The following is an 18550-nucleotide window of genomic DNA, read 5'->3' on the forward strand; positions in this document are numbered from 1 at the left end:
ATACCGTAATAGGGGGAAATTAAACGCAATTTAACTTGAACGTCGAATGAATTAACGTGTTTTACCTTGAAAAATGGCCGGAAATCACACTGCATTGTATTTTGAACTTGACTGGTGGTTCTGTCATAGCTGCGATGGGTTGGTAAGGAAACTCCACGGTAACCTGGGAAGTTTACTGACAGGAGTTGGAACGAAATATCGTTAAAGTATAATTGCCACCGTATCATGCACAAACATGGCTGTGTTGGAGCTTTACACCCAGGTAAGAGAAAATCTGGATCGTTTTTTTTTTTAAATCACAATACACTCAACACATATTTCCACACTGTCGTTTTACTGAGACATATGGAAACGTTGTAAAAGCTCATGTCATTTGCAGGCTGTAATGTAGACTGGTCATTTCGGGTTTAAAGTCTGAATGCTCACTTTTGTTCCACATTTGACACGGAGACAATGATTTTACGACATATGTTAGAAAATAACGACAGTAAGTATGAAGTAAATGAAACACACACACACACAAATGATGTAGCAAAATGTTATATACTTAAAATGTGTTGTGTTGTATTCTGATCTGAATAGTTATATGTTGAGTATTTATTTATTGTGTGTGTGTGTGTGTGTGTGTGTGTGTGTTTAAATATTTAAATATGTGTTTAAATCCTGTTGGGGTGCCAGACGCCAGGTACCTTATATATTATATCAATGTATTCTACTCTCTTAGTACAACAGAGTGTGGATTCCAGATGAAGAACATGTGTGGAAATCAGCAGAGATTCAGAGAGATTTCCACTTGGGGGACAACGTTCTTGAATTGTTTTTTGAAGACGGAACTGTGAGTCAAACCAAATCTTTCATTGGACTGTAATGGTTTGATGGTAATAACGAGGATAACAATGGCCTCCTGTTCCGTTCTTACCTGTCTGTGTGAAGGAGTGCACATACTCTGTGCAGCCGTCACAGCCACAGCTCCCTCCTCTCCGTAACCCGGACATCTTGGTGGGAGAGAACGACCTCACTGCCCTCAGCTACCTCCATGAACCCGCAGTCCTGCACAATCTCAAAGTGCGATTTGTGGAGTCGAGAATCATCTACACCTACTGCGGTACTGTTAAGACTGTGCTGGCCTGTCTAAGGACTGAGGTGTTCACTGTAGCTCATGTGTGCTCGTCGCTCAGCTTGTGCTGTTTCCAGGTATTATACTGGTGGCTGTGAATCCTTACAAGCAGCTTCCTCTCTATGGAGATGCAATCATTCACGCATACTCGGGCCAGAACATGGGTGACATGGACCCTCATATATTTGCAGTGGCAGAGGAGGCTTACAAGCAGATGGCCAGGTAGATAAAAGAATCACTAACTATAATTTAACATATATTTAACCATATTACAACAGTGTTTCTTTTCACAGGAACCACAAGAACCAGTCCATTATAGTCAGCGGAGAATCTGGAGCCGGTAAAACAGTGTCCGCTCGGTATGCCATGAGGTACTTTGCCGTTGTAAGCAAATCTGGAAGTAAGACCCGAGTCGAAGACAAAGTCCTGGCATCCAATCCAATAACAGAGGTATAACAGAAGCACAAAGACAACAACTAAAAAAAAAACAACTAACAGCAGCCTCACTCATCCACCACTATGTACAAGCAGAAAGCTGCAATAAACATTGATTGTCACTTGAACTCAGGACTTGATTTTCTCTCAGGCTTTAGGGAATGCAAAGACAACCAGAAATGACAACAGCAGCCGTTTTGGGAAATACACAGAGATCAGCTTTGACAGGAAGTACCGGATCATCGGCGCGAACATGAGGACGTACCTGCTGGAGAAATCCAGAGTCATCTATCAGGTGAAGACGAGGAGGCTGTTAGTTGTCGGATGTGACCCATGACCTAACGCCACAGTACGCTGTTGTCCACAGGCTGAGCACGAGCGCAATTATCACATCTTTTATCAGATGTGTTCCTGTGCACATCTGCCAGAGTTCAAGGGACTGAAACTACGTGAGTACCGTCTACGTCTGTACTGATGGTTTATTACAAAACGACTGCAATGCTAACACTGAAACATGCACACAACAGTACATGTCCCAAAATACATGTACACACTCACACACAGCTACTTCTTCATTAGTACAGAGGATCATGTCTCTTTCTTCTGAAGTGAGTGCAGATAAGTTCCAGTACACATGCATGGGTAGTGAGACTACTATCGATGGAGTAGATGACAGGAAAGGAATGGAGGAGACTCAGCACACCTTCTCACTGCTGGGTAAGTAGCATTTACCTGTGTGTGTCACGTCTCTTATGTCCATTTCACCCTCCTTCTGGTTCTTCAGGGTTAACGGAGGGCTGTCAGTCCGATGTCTTCAAAGTTTTGGCAGCCATTTTGCATTTGGGAAATGTGGAAATTAAGAGCTCTGGAGAAGACAAATCATCAATTCCTGTGAGTCGTAACGCACTGAGATTCTATATTGTGTATAATTTTGTATTCCGCTATTCTGTATTATACTATATTATGTATCTTTATAGTATTATTTATATGCAGCCAGGACTGGGGTAATATGTTACATGAAGCATTACATGGCACAACAATTTCCTTGGGATTTTTGGGATGAATGAAGTTTTTCTTTATCTTATACAGCTACCTTTAACGTGACTGGGTGCTTTGCATATCTTTCAGCCGGCTGATCCCCATCTGGCAGTCTTCTGTGAGTTGTTGTGTGTGAGTGCAGACGAGCTGGCGCGCTGGCTGTGCCATCGAAGGATTGTTCTAGTTGCGGAGACGGTGGTGAAGCCGGTCCCCAAAGAGAAGGCAGGAAACGCCAAAGATGCCCTCGCCAAGCAGATCTACGCCCGTTTGTTTGACTGTGTGATCAGCAGCATCAACACAGCACTGCAGGTCCCAGCAAAGCAGCACGCGTTCATTGGTGTTCTGGACATTTATGGGTACGTTGTTTTCCTTCTCTGTATGTTTCTGTCTGCTGTTTCTGACCCGTCCTGATATCCTCCTCAGCTTTGAAACATTTGAAGTCAACAGCTTTGAACAGTTTTGTATAAACTATGCAAACGAAAAGCTCCAACAGCAGTTCAACCTGGTACGTGTGTGTCACAGATCCAGATTCCAAAAGACGAAACTATCGTCTGCACAGAGCGAGAGAGTTATGTTGTCTTTGTGTCCGTCAGCATGTGTTTAAACTGGAGCAGGAGGAATACATGAGAGAAGACATCCCATGGACGCTGATTGATTTCTATGACAACCAGCCGGTCATTGACCTGATCGAAGCGAAGATGGGAATCCTTGACTTGCTTGATGAGGAATGTTTGGTGAGACCTAAGTGGATGTAAAGTGGAGGTGTCAAATGAATGTTTTCAGTTCAGATGGTAGTTTCATAATTACTGTCGCTCGTCAACTTTGCAGTTTCCCCAGGGGACTGACCACAGCTGGCTGCGAAAACTGCACAACTACCTCGATGCCAATCCTCTGTTCGAGAAGCCCAAGTTATCAAATGAGGCATTTCTGATACAACACTTTGCTGACAAGGTGGAGCAAGATTTAAAAACAAAACACTTCTGGCTAAATGGACAAATCAAATATTTACATGTAACGTCAGCAGTAAACGTTCTCTCATCTCGTCAGGTGGAGTATCAATGCAAAGGTTTTCTAGAGAAGAACCGAGACGCTCTCTATGAAGAACTGGTGGATGTGATGAGAGTCAGTAAGGTATTCACAGGTCCTGTTTATGGTCTAAACATAGGAACTGGACAAGTATTCACATGTTCATGTGAGGACGGTGCAGCAGTCAATGCGTATATTGCACTGTTGACGTCATATAGAACAATATTGACCGAGGAATAAAGCAGTGATAGTTGATGGGTTCTTAATCAAATCAGTCTTCAGTGATTGATTTCAAAGCAGTTCATCCTTAATGGTCTGAAACCGACATGTTTATGTGTGTTTTTTAATTGAAGAACTAACATTTATGCAGTAAGCATGCAACCAGCCACCAGGGGGCGATGAAGCTCTTTCGGTTTTTGAGCAGCTCTCATGGCGCCAAGTGACTGATTTTGTTTAAGGATGTTTTTGTCAGGGACGCTAGTAAACTGCAAAATGAAGAAGACTGCAATAAAAGAGGTCACAGTGGTCATGAAAAGGTTCAAAACGCAGCATGTTGTTCTGTTTACATATTTCTCTGCCTGTAACTCCCATCAGTTTCCTTTCGTGGCCAACTTTTTCCAAGAGGAGGAGCAAATACGTCAAAGGAGCAAAGGTGTGAAAGTGAGACCGGCGCGACCTGGAGTGAAACCGGCCAATAAACAGCTGAGAACCTCTGTTGGAGATAAGGTTGAAATATTTACTCTGTCTGTTTGCACGAGTGTGAAGTTTCCATAGTCTGTTTACCAGCTTCTAGCCGACCTCACTGGGGGCGTGTCCTCCACTTTTACTCATTATTCCTGGGGTTTGATGCAGTTCTGCAGCTCCCTGTCCTTATTGATGGAAACGCTGAATGCGACCACCCCTCACTATGTGCGCTGCATTAAACCTAACGATGAAAAGCTCCCATTCGAGTGAGTATGAGTCAACGTGTGCTTGGTAGACAGGTGAAGCATTTCGTCATGCTTTCGGTCTGACTGTGTGTTTGTGTGTGTTTGTAGGTACGACTCCAGAAGAGTGGTACAGCAGCTGCGAGCGTGTGGAGTCCTGGAAACGATCCGGATCAGTGCTCAGAGTTACCCGTCCAGGTTATTCTCGGTTCCATCGGTCGAGTTCAGATGACGTACTTCCTGTCAACGTTTTTTTTGCCCACGTTGTGTCAGCTGCCTTTTGTTTGGCAGGTGGACGTACATAGAGTTTTACAGCAGATACAGTATCCTCATGACCCATCAGGACACAGGCCTCAGTGACAAGAAGCAGACCTGCAAGAAGGTGTTGCAGAGGTTGATTCAGGTGAGACGCATCTTCTCCAGCCTCTGACGAGTCACGTTTCCATCGGCGTGTTTGTCCACATTCTCCATGGAAACACTCCCTTTTTTTTTTTTATTCAAAACACCTTTGGAAGCGAACATGGTGAACTGAGGCCTCTTGGTATCTCTTGTGTTACCGCTGCCTTTGGGCTCGTTCTCCAGGACGTCAATCAGTACAAATTTGGTCGGACAAAGATCTTCTTCCGAGCTGGTCAGGTAGCTTATTTAGAGAAGCTACGCCTGGACCGGCTGCGGGGAGCCTGTGTTACCATCCAGAAAAATGTCCGCGGGTGGAGCCAGAGAAGGAAGTACCTGTGTGCGAGGCAGGCAGCCATCATCATCCAACAGTACGTCCGTGGGAAGCGGACGATACGGTCAGAGGCAGCCACAGCCACATCATCTGTGCTCTCTTGGATCTGTTCAGGTTCATTCATTCTGTTCTGCTTTGTAGAAAAACAGTGAGCGCAACGAAGCTGAAGCAGGGCTGGGCGGCCATGGTGATCCAAAGACACTGGAGAGGTTATCGCATGAGACAGATCTACCAGCTGGTCCGTGTAGCCTCCATAACCATCCAGGCTTTCACGCGAGGCTGGCGAGCCCGTAGACGCTACCAGAAGGTCTGTGAACCGACGATCACACAAATCGAGCACGATGAGAGGAACAAAATGGAGATTGTCAGTCTTTCAGATGGTGGAAGAGAATAAGGCGCTGGTTCTTCAGAAGTATGCCAGAGCGTGGCTGGCGCGGCGGCGGTTTCAGAGCATGCGTCGCCTGGTGCTGAACGTTCAGCTCTCCTACAGGGTGCAGCAGCTCAGGAAGAAGGTCGAAGAGCAGGTAAAGGTGCTTTTAGATGATCCTTCAGCTTCGGCTCGTCGACGACGGGAACGAATCCACGTGTCCTTGCAGAATAAAGAGAACAGAGGGCTGATGGAGAGACTGACGACTTTGGCCAACTCCAATTCTCAAACTGTGGACAGACTTCAGGCTCTGGAGGCGCAGATGGAAAAATCGTCCAACCAGAAGGCAACTTTGGAGGCAAAAGAGAAGAAAGCAAAAGAAGACGCTCGACTGGTTCGTGTTAATTACATGCTGCTGTTTGTTTGAGCTAAAAACACCGTGCATATCTTGTCCTGGTGCCAGCTCACCTACAAAATAAAAGCATAACTACTCAAACTACTCATAAGTACTCAAAGTAACTCAAATAATACTACATATTATAAGCAAACTAAAGGTGCAGACAAGCAAAAGAAAACCGAAATAATTGATGATTAAATGTTACAAAAATAACAAATAGCTCCAACAACATAATATTTCCATTTCAGACAATTACCCAGTTGCAAAAGGAAATTGACCAATTAACCCTTGAAAAGCAGAACTTGGAGAAAAAGTTTGAAGCTTCATCTAAAGAGGTGAAAGGTGAGAAGAGTCCCGATCCCTGTAAACATGATGGTATAATCTGTCCGTCAACATTGTTGTGTGACATTCTCACAGCGAGGTTTGATCAAATAAAGATGAATCTTCTCGAAGAGAAAGAAAACGAAGCAAGGCTCAGGAAGTAAGAAAGTCACATGCTACTTCACATTCGTTTTTTATCGGAGATTTTCATCCAGATTTCTGAATGCTGTCGGCAGAATTGCAGAGCACAGTACTGAGATCCAAAGACAGGACCACGAGAAGGTGGTGGCAGCTTTGAAAGAGGAGATAAGGAAGCTGAGAGAAGACAGAGTCACTCTGCAGACAAAGATGGAGGAGGGCGGCCAGGCCAACGCGGACCTGCAGGAACAGGTCATCCAGCTCACCAAGCATGTCAAGGTGATTCCTGATCTGCGCAGAGATCTCAACAACCTGCAGAACCAGAGGGATCACATGGAAAGAAAGATGAAGCAGCAGTCGGAACAAGCAAGAGGTGCAGAGACGTCAGTGACGGCGCCTAGAAACCACCACATTCATAAAGATAATGACGCTAAACTGGTGTTTTTTATGTTTCTCCAGCTAAAATGAACGAGATTACAAGACAACTGGTTGGAGGTGTTGTTGAACAGGAGGTCCTTCTGGGGTAATTTGCATTATTTTCTCCCTTTTCCCGCCCAGTGTCACCGAAGCGTCGAACATTGTGTTTGCGTAGGTTAACGCCACAAGACTCTGAGAAGATCGATGACGTTGAAGATCTGCTGTCAGCCTTTGAGGGGCTGCAGAAAGCTACCAGGTCTGTGCGTCGGACACTGGGGTTAGCTGGGACGAACCCGCTCCGTGTTTTACACGTCCGTGTTTGCCGGCAGAATCTTGGAACGCCATCAGAGGGAGCAGAAGGAAAGCTACGAGACCCAGGTGGAAGGTTTCAAACTGAAAGTGGACCACCTCCAAAACGAGAACGGCGAGTTACAAAAGCTGTTCCGGGAAAAAAGTAACGTCAACGACAGCATCCGCCGAGAGGTGTCCAGGCTGAGCAGCGAGAACTCGGTACGCACAGACTGTGTTTTCAGTTGTAGCTGGGGTGAAACGGGTCCAACGGTGTGGTCTGGTCAACAGGTTCTACCCGAGCTGAAGCTGCAGGTGTCCGAGCTGCAGAGACAGAAGCATGAACTAGAGGTCCATGTGGAGAATCAGAACAAAGAGTTCACAGGTAGCGTCACCTCTCTGCACATTGGTTTGCAATAAAGTGCCGTTTAGCATGTTTTTGTGTGTGTGTGTGTGTCACCTGAAAGAAAAAATGGAGGAGGTCACCAGCAGCCTTCAAAGAAAAGTTCAAGAGGAGAGTTCACAGCGCAGGTGTGACACTCAGTGGAGGAGGAGCTGTATTGACGGTTGTCGCCCTGATTTGTTTCGATTTTTTTAATCCCCTTCGGCCTCTTCGGTGCCTGTTTCCAGGTGCTTGGAGAAGAGAACCAAAGAGCTAGAGGAGGTGAGGGAGGAGCTTCAAGGCAAAATGGAGGATCTTCAAGAAGAGAACGATTATCTGAAACGACAGCAGCTGATCGAGAGCGAGTCCAAGAGGAGACTCAGACAAGAGACGTCCCAGCTGGCTGCTGAGAATATGGTGTGTCGCATGTCGCTTAGAAAGAGTCTCACGACCTGTGGCTGTGAATCCAACCCAATGTTCCTTTACAGGACTTTGAGGAGCAGCTTGACCAGAGGGACAGATGGATAAAGAAACTACAGCATCAAATAAAGAGCCTAGAAACATCACAGAAAGGTATTCGATTATCAAGTTGATGTAGTACTAATATATATTGAAGTGTCCTGTGGTGAAATCAGATATAAATACAATATGTGTGTGTGTGTGTGTAAATCAAATGACAGTTGCAGTGTATTTCGGTGGCTGTCGCCCGCAGGTAAAAAGGTGCTCTCGACAGTGCTGACTTCCTGACACCAGACTGGGACTCTGTTTACTGTGTGCTGGATGGTGTCAACTGAGAGTGTGTTTTCATCTCACACAGCCCCCCAAACCTTTGCACCTGCCGTCCCCAAAGAATACCTGGGCATGTTGGAGTACAACAGGGAGGATGAGTCCAGACTCATTCAAAACATCATTCTGGGTATTTTCCTTTTTTAATTCCAGTCGTATTCTTTTGTGACGTTGTGACAGATTTCTTTAGATTAAGCCTCTTTGGAACCTGTCTCATGCAATCTGCCCATAGACCTGAAACCCACAGGTGTGGTGGTGAACATGATCCCCGCTCTGCCAGCGTACATCCTCTTCCTGTGTGTCCGTTATGCTGACTACCTGAACGACGATGCCAAACTCAAGTCGCTCATGAACGCAATCATCAGTGCTGTCAAAAAAGTCATCATGGTGAGGTTTATCAGTTTGTCTTATTCATGTGCATTGGCTTTTACTTTGAAAGGGCCTAATGATTTTCATACCTGAACTAATTAGACTGAGAAATCATTTTCAACATGTGTTGGAACTCCCAGATGATTCTTAAAGTTAATCTAATCTAATCTAATGTTTCAGACCCACCACAAAGACTTGGTGTTCCTGTCGTTCTGGCTGTCAAACACGTACCAGCTGATTAACTGTCTCAAGCAGTACAGCGGAGAAGAGGTACAGAGTTTAGTTTTCTTTATCCGGGCAGTAAGATCTCATATATACAATACTTCGTTCATCCTTTTTCATTTCTCTATCGTTTACGAAAGGAGTTCATGAAACAGAACACTCCCCGTCAGACAAAGAACTGCCTGCAGAACTTTGATTTGTCAGAACACCGTCAGATTCTCAGCGACCTGGCGATCCACATGTACCACCAGCTCATCACCATCATGGAAAACACTCTCACTCCTGCCATCGGTAGTAAACATGTTGTTACGCGATGAACGGACATTCTTTCATGGTGGTTTCGTGACTTCCTAACCGTCCTGACCAACAGTTCCCGGTATGCTGGAGCACGAGAGCCTTCAGGGGATTTCGAGCATGAAGCCGACCGGCTTCAGGAAGCGCTCCAACAGTATCTATGAAGACTCGGAGCCCTACACCATCTCCTTCATCATTCAGCAGCTCAGTCACTTCCACTCCACCATGAGTCAGCACGGCATGGAGCAAAGCCTCATCAAGCAGGCGATCAAACAGCTCTTCTTCCTTGTCGGTGCGACTACCCTCAACAACATCATGCTCCGCAAAGATATGTGCTCCTGCAGGAAAGGAATGCAAATCAGGTGGGTGATGTTATGATGAACTAGAAAAGCCCTCCGAGTGCACAGACCCCCACCAAGAAGCTCCTTTCCACCATATTGTGATTTCCACCCACTATTTTTTTGTATCTACCTGACCTTATTTCATCTACATCAGTAGAAAACCAAGAAAACATCCCTTTACCTTTTGGAAGTACTTCTCTAATGGTGGTTTTCTTCTGGATGTAGCTTCAGAACTGTTGAAGATCCAACAAATCTGTTCACACAGACTCATCTACAATCTGGTGTTAGTTCATGTCTTTCAGTCGTTGTCTTTCAGTGCCTGAAAATCCACAAGCACCATAATATCTTAATATTGTAATATTAATATATTATGATATGAATATTGATATTAATGTATTATTATAATATTATATAATATCCGAATCTTTCCTGTTCTGGATCATAACAATCAGAATTTCGCCAGGATCTGGGTCAAACTTTGATATATACACAGATGCTGAAAATAAAGAATCATTCAAAAACTTCCTGGGTCCAGATGGTTCCAGAACACTACCAACATGTAATCATCTGTTCCTGGTCCCATTTTGTAGCTTTCTGAGTTATTTTGCTAACAGACAAACAAACAAACAGACAAATGTCAGCAAAAACACAACGTCTGTGGCCAGCAGTAATAACACAAATCATGGAGGTTCCCAGTGTTTCTCTCTGTGCAGATGTAACATTAGTTACTTGGAGGAGTGGCTGAAGGAGAAGGACCTTCAAAGCTCTAATGCCATCGAAACTCTGAGGCCGTTGTCTCAGGCCGCCTGGCTGCTGCAAGTCAACAAGACCACCGATGATGACGCCAAGGAGATCGCTGAAAAATGCACAGAGCTCAACCCTGTTCAGGTTCATGTTCCAGTACTATGCGCTGCTCAGCGTCATAAATTCACGGTAACTTGGTGCTCAACTTGTTTTTTAACTTCTAGATTGTCAAGATTCTAAACTCATATACACCCATTGATGGTTTCGAGAAAAGAGTGGCGTCATCGTTTGTCCGCAAAGTTCAGGTGAGCTTCATTGTTATTGAATTGTTACAGACAAAAATTAATTATTCTCCAAATCCACCATCTTCACCCGTTAATTTAGAAAGAATAGTAAACTTAGCTCTCATAGCTCAAAAAAACATTAAAAGTGAATATAAAACACAATGCCCTTATCTGGCTCGCTCCGGAGACCCCACACCTGACAGAGGAGCCAGTTTGACACTATGAGATGTTTGTATGAATAAGTCACTGGTTTGTGTTTGCAGTCACATCTACAAGATCGTGAGGCGTCCCCACATCTGATGTTGGACACAGAGTACCGTTTCCAGGTCATGTTTCCTTTCTGCTGGTCCTCCCAGGCTCTGGAGCTACTCCAGGTCCCAAGCAGCCTTCACCTGGGCTTCGTCACCAGGATCTGACCCAACGAGTCTTCACCCTCAAACACCTAAACTTACATAGGGATCTTAAATGTATGTAAAGTGTCATGGCCAGGATTTATTGATTCATTCCAGTGTCATCAAAAAAGAACAAGACAACAAAGGTCTTTGAGACTGTCGTTGATCAAGTACTATGTTGTTATTTTATAACAGCAGGAACTGTTAGCTGATTAACTACATGATAACTACATAATCCGGTCAATAACATTTAGTTTTAGTGATTTACTTGCTCAGAAACCAAAGTCTTTTGGTTATGAATTTCTCTTGGCAGATGAATAAAGTAAATAAAGATAAAGTAAATAAAAATAAAGATTGTTATATCAAACTACCACTATTTTATGACACCTTGTAGACCAACGATTGCGAAATAATTATGAAATAAAGAGCACAGAAGAGTAAATGAATCCATATTACAAGTGATTTTATTTATTTGTTTGTTTGTTTGTTTACTTGCTTATGTCGCATTCTATTCTTATTCTTATTATTCTTATTATTATTATTATGAAAACACAACGTTTTGTATGTCTGCCTGTTGGCAGCAGCATCACCACCAGGATGCAGGATCCTCCCAGCAGGAAGCTGCACGAGCATCTTCTCCCTGTGACGTCATGACAGCAGCATCAGCTGTTAGCTCCGCTCTGAGCCGTTTCGCCACCGATCGCTGCCCGAACCGAGGAAATATATGAGATCCCCTCTCACCCCTGAAATGGCGACACAGGAGGTACAGCTGAACGAGACTCTGGCCCACCTGAAGACCGAGTCGGAGACGCTGAAGTCGAAGCTGGAGGAGGAACGGGCGAAGCTGCACGATGTCGAGTGTGAGTGAAAATGGAGCGAGGCCTCCCTCCCTCCTCCGGAGCTGCCATCGCAGTGTGGGGACGAATTAGAGCCGACGTGTTTCTGCAGCCTTGTTTATTTCCGTTTGGAGGCGAGAGATGCCTTGTTTTATGTGGATCCATGAGGAGAAGATGACTCAGCAGATCCTCACAATGACTGGAGCAGGCTGTTTGTTTGTCTGTCTGTTTGTTTGTTTGTTTCCCCATTTTATGACCCTCAGCCTCCATCTGGACGATGTGCTAGGAGCATCCAACGTGATATATGTAGAATCTGAGTTGGAACCAGTTAATTGGGTGTTAAATGAAGGATTTTATAGATACTCACTGGATGTAAATGTAACAAACATTTAGGAGGAATACTGTTTATTACTTCCACCTAGGAGGTTATGTTTGTTTGTCTGTCAGCAAAACAACTAGCAAAGTTACAAACAGATTTTGATTACATTTTCAGGAAATACTGACAATGGGACAAGGAACAGATGATTAAATGTTGGTAGTGTTCTGGAACCATGTGGATCCATGAAGATTTTTAAGGATTCTTCATCATTGAGAGATAGGGACATTTTCACCATCTGCGTTGATAACTCTACAATAAATGGTCAGATTGTTGATACAGGATCCATTTGCTGTAGGTTCTGGAAGTATAACAAAGTTTGATCTGGATCATGATTAAATTCTGGCTACTATGATCAGAACCGGAAACGTTATGGTACTTGTGGATTTTCAGACACTGTGAGTCAACAAATGAAGACAAAAGACATGAACTGACACCAGATTGGAGCTGTAGAGAGTCTGCTGAGTCAGCATGAACACATTTGTCGTATCTTCAATAGTTCTGGAGCTTTATCCAGAAGAAAACCACCATTCGAGAAATGGTGAATTTTGTCAATAACTACAAATACTAATACTAAAAATGGTTCGTATTTGCAAATGGGAAGTGGAGGTTTTCTTTGGTCAATGAATCTTCTGATGTAGATGAAATAAGGTTAGGTAGATTCATATAAATGAGCTGCTTGGTGGAGGTCTGTGCTCTCAGTGTTTTTCTAGTTCTTCATGCAGGAGGAGATTTAATGGTGAGTGTGTGCATGTGTGTGTGTGTGTGTGTACAGTACACCAGGTGGCAGAGAAGGTGGAGGGGCTCGGCCAGTTTGTCATGAAGACCCGCAGGACGCTGAAGGGACATGGCAACAAAGTGCTGTGCATGGACTGGTGTAAGGACAAGAGGAGGATCGTCAGCTCGTCACAGGTCACACACGCTGTGTCACACACACTGTGTCACACACACACGCACACACACTGCGTCTCGTTAGTTTAACACTTTGCTGCTTCTGATCTCTTCATGCAGGATGGAAAAGTGATTGTGTGGGACGCTTTTACCACCAACAAGGTATGTCCTCTTTTTTTCTCTTTTGATTAGCAGGTATTTGATTGGAGCATGAAAATGATCCGACATTATTTTTTTTTGCACTTTCCATGCACAGTTCAGTTTGTTTTGTGTTGGACGACTTTGTCCTTCTGCTGCCTCTGAATCAGGAGTTATTCAAGCTCTAGACCCTTGAACATATACATACACCCCTCAGGCTGAGAATAGAATTTAAACATCTTCCTCGTCTGAAAACTGAAGCAGATGTGGAAGATCAGCATTAATGGCCAGCAGGGGGCGACTCCAGCAAATGCAGAATTAAGATTGCGCAAATGTTTTCATTTGATTAAATTAATAAATTGTAAATTTTTCCCTAAAGCATTCATAGTCATGTCTCGTCATTAAGACAGACTTTCCAACGGATATAGCAGAAAATAGTCAGTAAACAAGAGTTCAGGGCGTGGCTGCGTCACAGCCTCCTCCTTGTATCTTCCAACAGTCCATCACTGGCTCATCCAAATAGGTTTTCTCTGTTTGTAACCAAAAGGCCAAATGACAGAACCCAAATGTGAGACATCCCAGTTTATCTGTTCTTCTTCTACACGGTCCTGTCCATACATCTGGTTTTGACCCACATGTTTTATGGATAGCAGAGTCCAGTCAACGCCTCCACTAATGTTAAAAATGAACACAACTACAACTGATTTTTCTTCTCAGTTGGAGTGATTTAAAGTGAGAAAACATTGTTTGCGCTCATGAAGGCTGGAGTTAGAAGGGGAATATCAGTATTCAGTCACACAGTATCACACAACGTGCAGCTGATTGCTGTTGAATTATTCACTTATTAATGAGATTCAACCCACTGGCCTGATCGCTTCATGCGGCTTTGTCTCTTGATGTTCGTCAGGAGCACGCCGTGACAATGCCCTTGCACCTGGGTGATGGCGTGCGCTTACGCCCCCTCTGGCTGCGCTGTCGCTTGTGGGTGAGTGCTCTCCTGCCTGTGATCATCCCATTGTTGTGTATTAGGTGGTTTGTTTTTGTGCTGAAATTGGCCATTTGTTGTGTCCCAGGGGCCTGGACAACAAATGCTCGGTGTATCCTCTCTCCCTGGACAAGAACGAGAACTTGGCTGCGAAGAAGAAATCAGTGGCCATGCACACAAACTACCTGTCTGCTTGTAGCTTCACCAACTCAGATATGCAGGTGAGATAGCACCATCCAGAAAAAAAAACGCAAATTCAGTAAAATGTCTGATTCCTCCATCTCTTAACTCAACTGTAATTGCTCATCTCCTTTTACTGTCTGGCGTCAGGGAGAGCAGCCTCTCTGCTTCGTTAATAATTCACAACAGTCACGTGACGGTTAGCTCAGCAAAGGCGATGCCATTTATAACCGGACTGTTTGTCCGCATCGTCTTCAGAACGACTGTCATTCTTTGTTCTCATCATCTGCTCGTGTCAAAGATCCTGACCTCCAGTGGGGATGGAACATGTGCGTTATGGGATGTTGAGAGTGGGCAGCTGCTTCAGAGTTTCCATGGACACGCAGCAGACGTGCTCTGTCTGGACCTGGCCCCCTCGGAGACTGGAAACACGTTTGTTTCAGGGGTGAGGGCAGATTCTTGTTGAACATAGACTCATCGAATCACTTGTGCTGTTGTCTAAGTTGTCAGTGATTGTGTTTTCATGCAGGGCTGCGATAAAAAGGCCAACGTGTGGGACATGCGATCAGGACAGTGTATTCAGTCCTTTGAAACTCACGAGTCTGACATCAACAGTGTGCGGTAAGTGATCACCTCCAGATGCATCCATCAGAGTTGGACTGTGTTTCTGATCAGAAATGTTTGTTTCTCTAAGCTCCTATGTGCACGCATAATATCTTTGATGATGCAGGTTGTGAAAGAAGTCCAGTGAAAATGTTCTTCTCAGACCTCCAGACCAGATAGAACTGATCACACCATTGTGCTTGTTTCTTTTATTAATAGATATTACCCAAGTGGAGATGCATTTGCATCTGGCTCAGATGATGCCACAGTGAGTGCTCTGATCTAATTGCTCATTAATCATGAATTGCTCACTTCACATGATTAACATCATGTGTATATTAATACATTATTTCAATTAAAAAATGAGAACTAAAGCAAACATGCAATGTAGTCATTGTCTCAAATAAGGACATTTTTTAATTATTTGTTGATTTACACACAAAAGACAATATGTATTTAGATATGTTTACTCATTTCCCTATGGATGCACTGTTTTACTAATTTAATTTATGTACAGCAATATGAAACAAATATATATTGTTTAAAATAATTATTTGATTAATTCTTCATCATTAATTGTAATTATTTAATTCGTGCTTCATTTCTCTTTTTTAATATTTTGAATTTGATTGATTTGTATGCATCAATTTATCTGTTATTTCAAACTCTGTAAAGTGGTTTATTTACGCAATGATTTATTGTTTATCTTTTGTCTAGATTTGACCCTCATGCTAGCGGTGTAAAGACAGTGCTAATGTAAACAGATTCAATGATGAGATGATTCAAACACTGACCTTTGTTCCAGTGCCGCCTGTATGACTTAAGGGCTGACAGAGAAGTAGCTATCTATTCCAAGGAGAGCATCATCTTTGGGGTGTCCAGTGTTGATTTCTCTCTCAGTGGTAAGACGTTCACACCTGGTCCATGCGACATTATACCAGCGATATAGCTCATCAGTTCTGTCCTGACCGCCCTGAAAACAGTGTTTTTTATCATGAAAAAGCCAAGTTTTAAAAACAAATATGTGTGTGTTCTCTCAAGGCCGGCTTCTTTTTGGTGGCTACAATGACTACACCATAAATGTCTGGGATGTTCTCAAAGGAACAAGGGTGTCCGTCCTGTTTGGACACGAGAACCGTGTCAGCACATTGCGTGTTTCCCCAGATGGGACGGCCTTCTGCACGGGCTCTTGGGACCCACACACTGAGAGTATGAATTGAAATTTGCATATGTTTTTTCCACAGATATCCTGTTGTAATCACTGCTTCTGTTTTTTGTTTTTCTTTTGTTTTCAAATTTCAGATCTGGGCTTAAGGATGAAGGCAGAAGAGAACATTGTAGAGTGACCTCCTGACGACACACTAACCTTTCTGTTTTCTAGCGTACAATCACAGAAACAGAGTATCGGTTTCTGGTTGTACACAGGTCATATCAATAGCTTTGTAAATACTTCAGTCTCACAGCCAGGGTAGATTTACATATTTCAGTGCTCATTAAAAGACTTGCTTGTATTACAGTATGACTGAAAAGAAATTGTACACAACTACTTACGATTAAAACTTTGAGTGTAAAATGTATAAGGGAGAAAATGACACTGGTAGTAAATAGCATCAGTCTAGGATAGAAGTGACCACAATAGTGTATTGTTGTATGTGTCACATAAAAGACTTTATTTACTTATCATTTATTGTTTTTTGCACAAAAATGGTGTACGTGATCTGTAGAACAAAAATGGGATAAACAGCAAAATGTATACAAATAATAAAGGAAATCTTACATATCAAAACTAGAAATAGCAGATGTTTTCTGATCAACTGCCAGTACGGGAAAAACACATCTAAGAGTAAATACATGATATTCTAAATATATGATAATGTGTATGTTTTTTTTTTTAATTCATGATATTAAAATGACCTGTTTTACATGAAAGGAGGCCCAAGTTCTCTCAATATGCACATCCTGTCACTGCAGACACTCAAGATATCTCTATGTATATACATATACAGTTAACATACTGATATGTTGACATATATGATCAAATTATTAGAATGTACCTCCTATCTTTCATCCAATGGCTGTAATTTCGTATTAAATGTAATTATTATTTTATTGTAGTTTAGTGTACAGTAATGCAAAGGACTGTTGATCAGAATATTACCAACACAATAAACTGAGTTTTGAATATCCCGGCGGTGTATTTTTGTCTTTCCTTTATGTGACTGTGTTAGTTATTTGATTGTTCACTGTAAAGACATTTCTGTTTTGTTTTGATGTAGATTGTTTTAAATAAAGTTCTACAAACACGGTACGGAAGTGACGTCATCAAAAGTTCACCGCTCATTCAGCTGTAGCAAAACAATGGCCGACTCGCAAGTTAGCAGTTTACGTTTTGTGTGTCTTAACACATAACGCTGGCTTTGTGTGAGACAGTGCAGCAGAAATGGGTAGATGAATTAATGAATGTATTTTGTAGTAAGTCAGCCAGCTGCATTGCCCGCTTTTTGCTGCCAAAATGAGCGATGTTGTGGAGAAAACCCTGACAGCTCTGCCGGGTCTGCTGTCGTTGGACCCCCAACCTGGAGCCGCTAAACTGTCCTCCACCTCCAAACTTGGAAGCCTCATCAGGGGAATAACGGAATTAACCTCCAAACATGTGAGTTTGTCTGATGACATCATGTGTTCATCTGTTAATTCCGCGCGAAGGTTAACGAAGCTAACTCAGAGCTAATCACAAATGTAATGAAACACATTACACATCGAGTTGGTCGATAAAGAAGAATGTTTGGACGGTTCTTCTGTCTTTCTGTTGCCTCGTGGTTACGAGTTATCATTCTACTTTCTTCTCTCATCCTCTCAGTTTCACTTTCAGCTCAGATGTCAGTCAGCCGTCAAAAGCCGAGAAGCTAAAAATATAACTCTCCAAAACATCAAGTGCTTTTGGTTTGTTCGACAGCATCACTCAACAACTTTGTGCATCAGTATTTATTATCTACTACTACAATGTTTATGTGATATGGGTAGTAGCTCTGAATTATCATCATATATATTTAAACTATAAAAAATATAAGTCTATATATTTTGATTATCTTTGTCCTTTATCTTTGTTTCCTGTTTAGGAAGAGGAAAAACTTATTCAGCGTGAGCTGACTTCCATCAAAGACCAGGTGTCATCGCCCAACACTTCCATGGTCTGTATGTTTGGATTTGTTCCTGTTCAGTCTTGTACAAGAAATCGATTTAGGGGAAACATTGTGGTGCTGAAATGTGTTTGTGTTTGTATTCCTCAGAGGCAGATGAAGGAGCTCATGGTGAGAGCAATCTACTGTGAAATGCTGGGTTATGAGGCTTCGTTCTGTTATATTCATGCCATCAAACTGGCCCAACAAGGCACTGCTTTGGAGAAGAGAGTTGGTATGTTTCACTCATTACTCGTTCCTTCAACAATAAACAGCACGAAGTAGCTATATTCAACTTTGTGGAATGGGAACTGATGTTATGTGCTGGTTGCAGGTTATCTCTCTGTGTCC

At 43.0% G+C, this 18550-nt stretch overlaps 2 protein-coding genes across 2 annotated transcripts; both read left to right on the top strand.

The window, feature by feature from the left end:
• The first annotated feature begins 235 nt into the window (after positions 1-235).
• On the top strand, positions 236-11038 carry MYO5C (myosin VC). The gene is made up of 40 exons (XM_078623200.1): positions 236-262; positions 725-835; positions 934-1105; positions 1195-1339; positions 1411-1567; positions 1704-1847; positions 1920-2001; positions 2162-2269; positions 2337-2443; positions 2681-2946; positions 3014-3095; positions 3184-3324; positions 3419-3541; positions 3638-3721; positions 4211-4342; positions 4469-4566; positions 4654-4740; positions 4834-4945; positions 5125-5336; positions 5414-5579; positions 5650-5796; positions 5869-6033; positions 6285-6378; positions 6454-6517; positions 6594-6868; positions 6955-7018; positions 7088-7168; positions 7242-7422; positions 7492-7585; positions 7668-7731; positions 7831-7999; positions 8071-8155; positions 8400-8498; positions 8601-8755; positions 8918-9007; positions 9100-9250; positions 9330-9615; positions 10308-10482; positions 10563-10643; positions 10886-11038. The coding sequence occupies exons 1-40, from the start codon at positions 236-238 to the stop codon at positions 11036-11038; spliced, it is 5229 nt and encodes a 1742-aa protein (XP_078479326.1).
• A 724-nt stretch (positions 11039-11762) lies between these two features.
• LOC144740330 (guanine nucleotide-binding protein subunit beta-5-like) lies at positions 11763-18434 on the top strand (the record flags this gene model as incomplete). The annotated part of the gene is given in 14 exon segments (XM_078623201.1): positions 11763-11874; positions 13002-13138; positions 13238-13279; positions 14163-14180; positions 14182-14240; positions 14329-14461; positions 14722-14865; positions 14950-15041; positions 15243-15291; positions 15829-15925; positions 16065-16219; positions 16221-16232; positions 18140-18211; positions 18311-18434. Coding segments are annotated over 14 exon segments (1246 nt in total), but the record flags the coding sequence as incomplete, so codon positions are not given.
• Between the last annotated feature and the right edge of the window lie 116 nt (positions 18435-18550).

Source organism: Lampetra planeri, unplaced genomic scaffold (assembly GCF_965212315.1).
Source record: "Lampetra planeri unplaced genomic scaffold, kcLamPlan1.2.h2 scaffold_2062, whole genome shotgun sequence".
NCBI classification, from domain to species: Eukaryota; Metazoa; Chordata; class Hyperoartia; order Petromyzontiformes; family Petromyzontidae; genus Lampetra; species Lampetra planeri.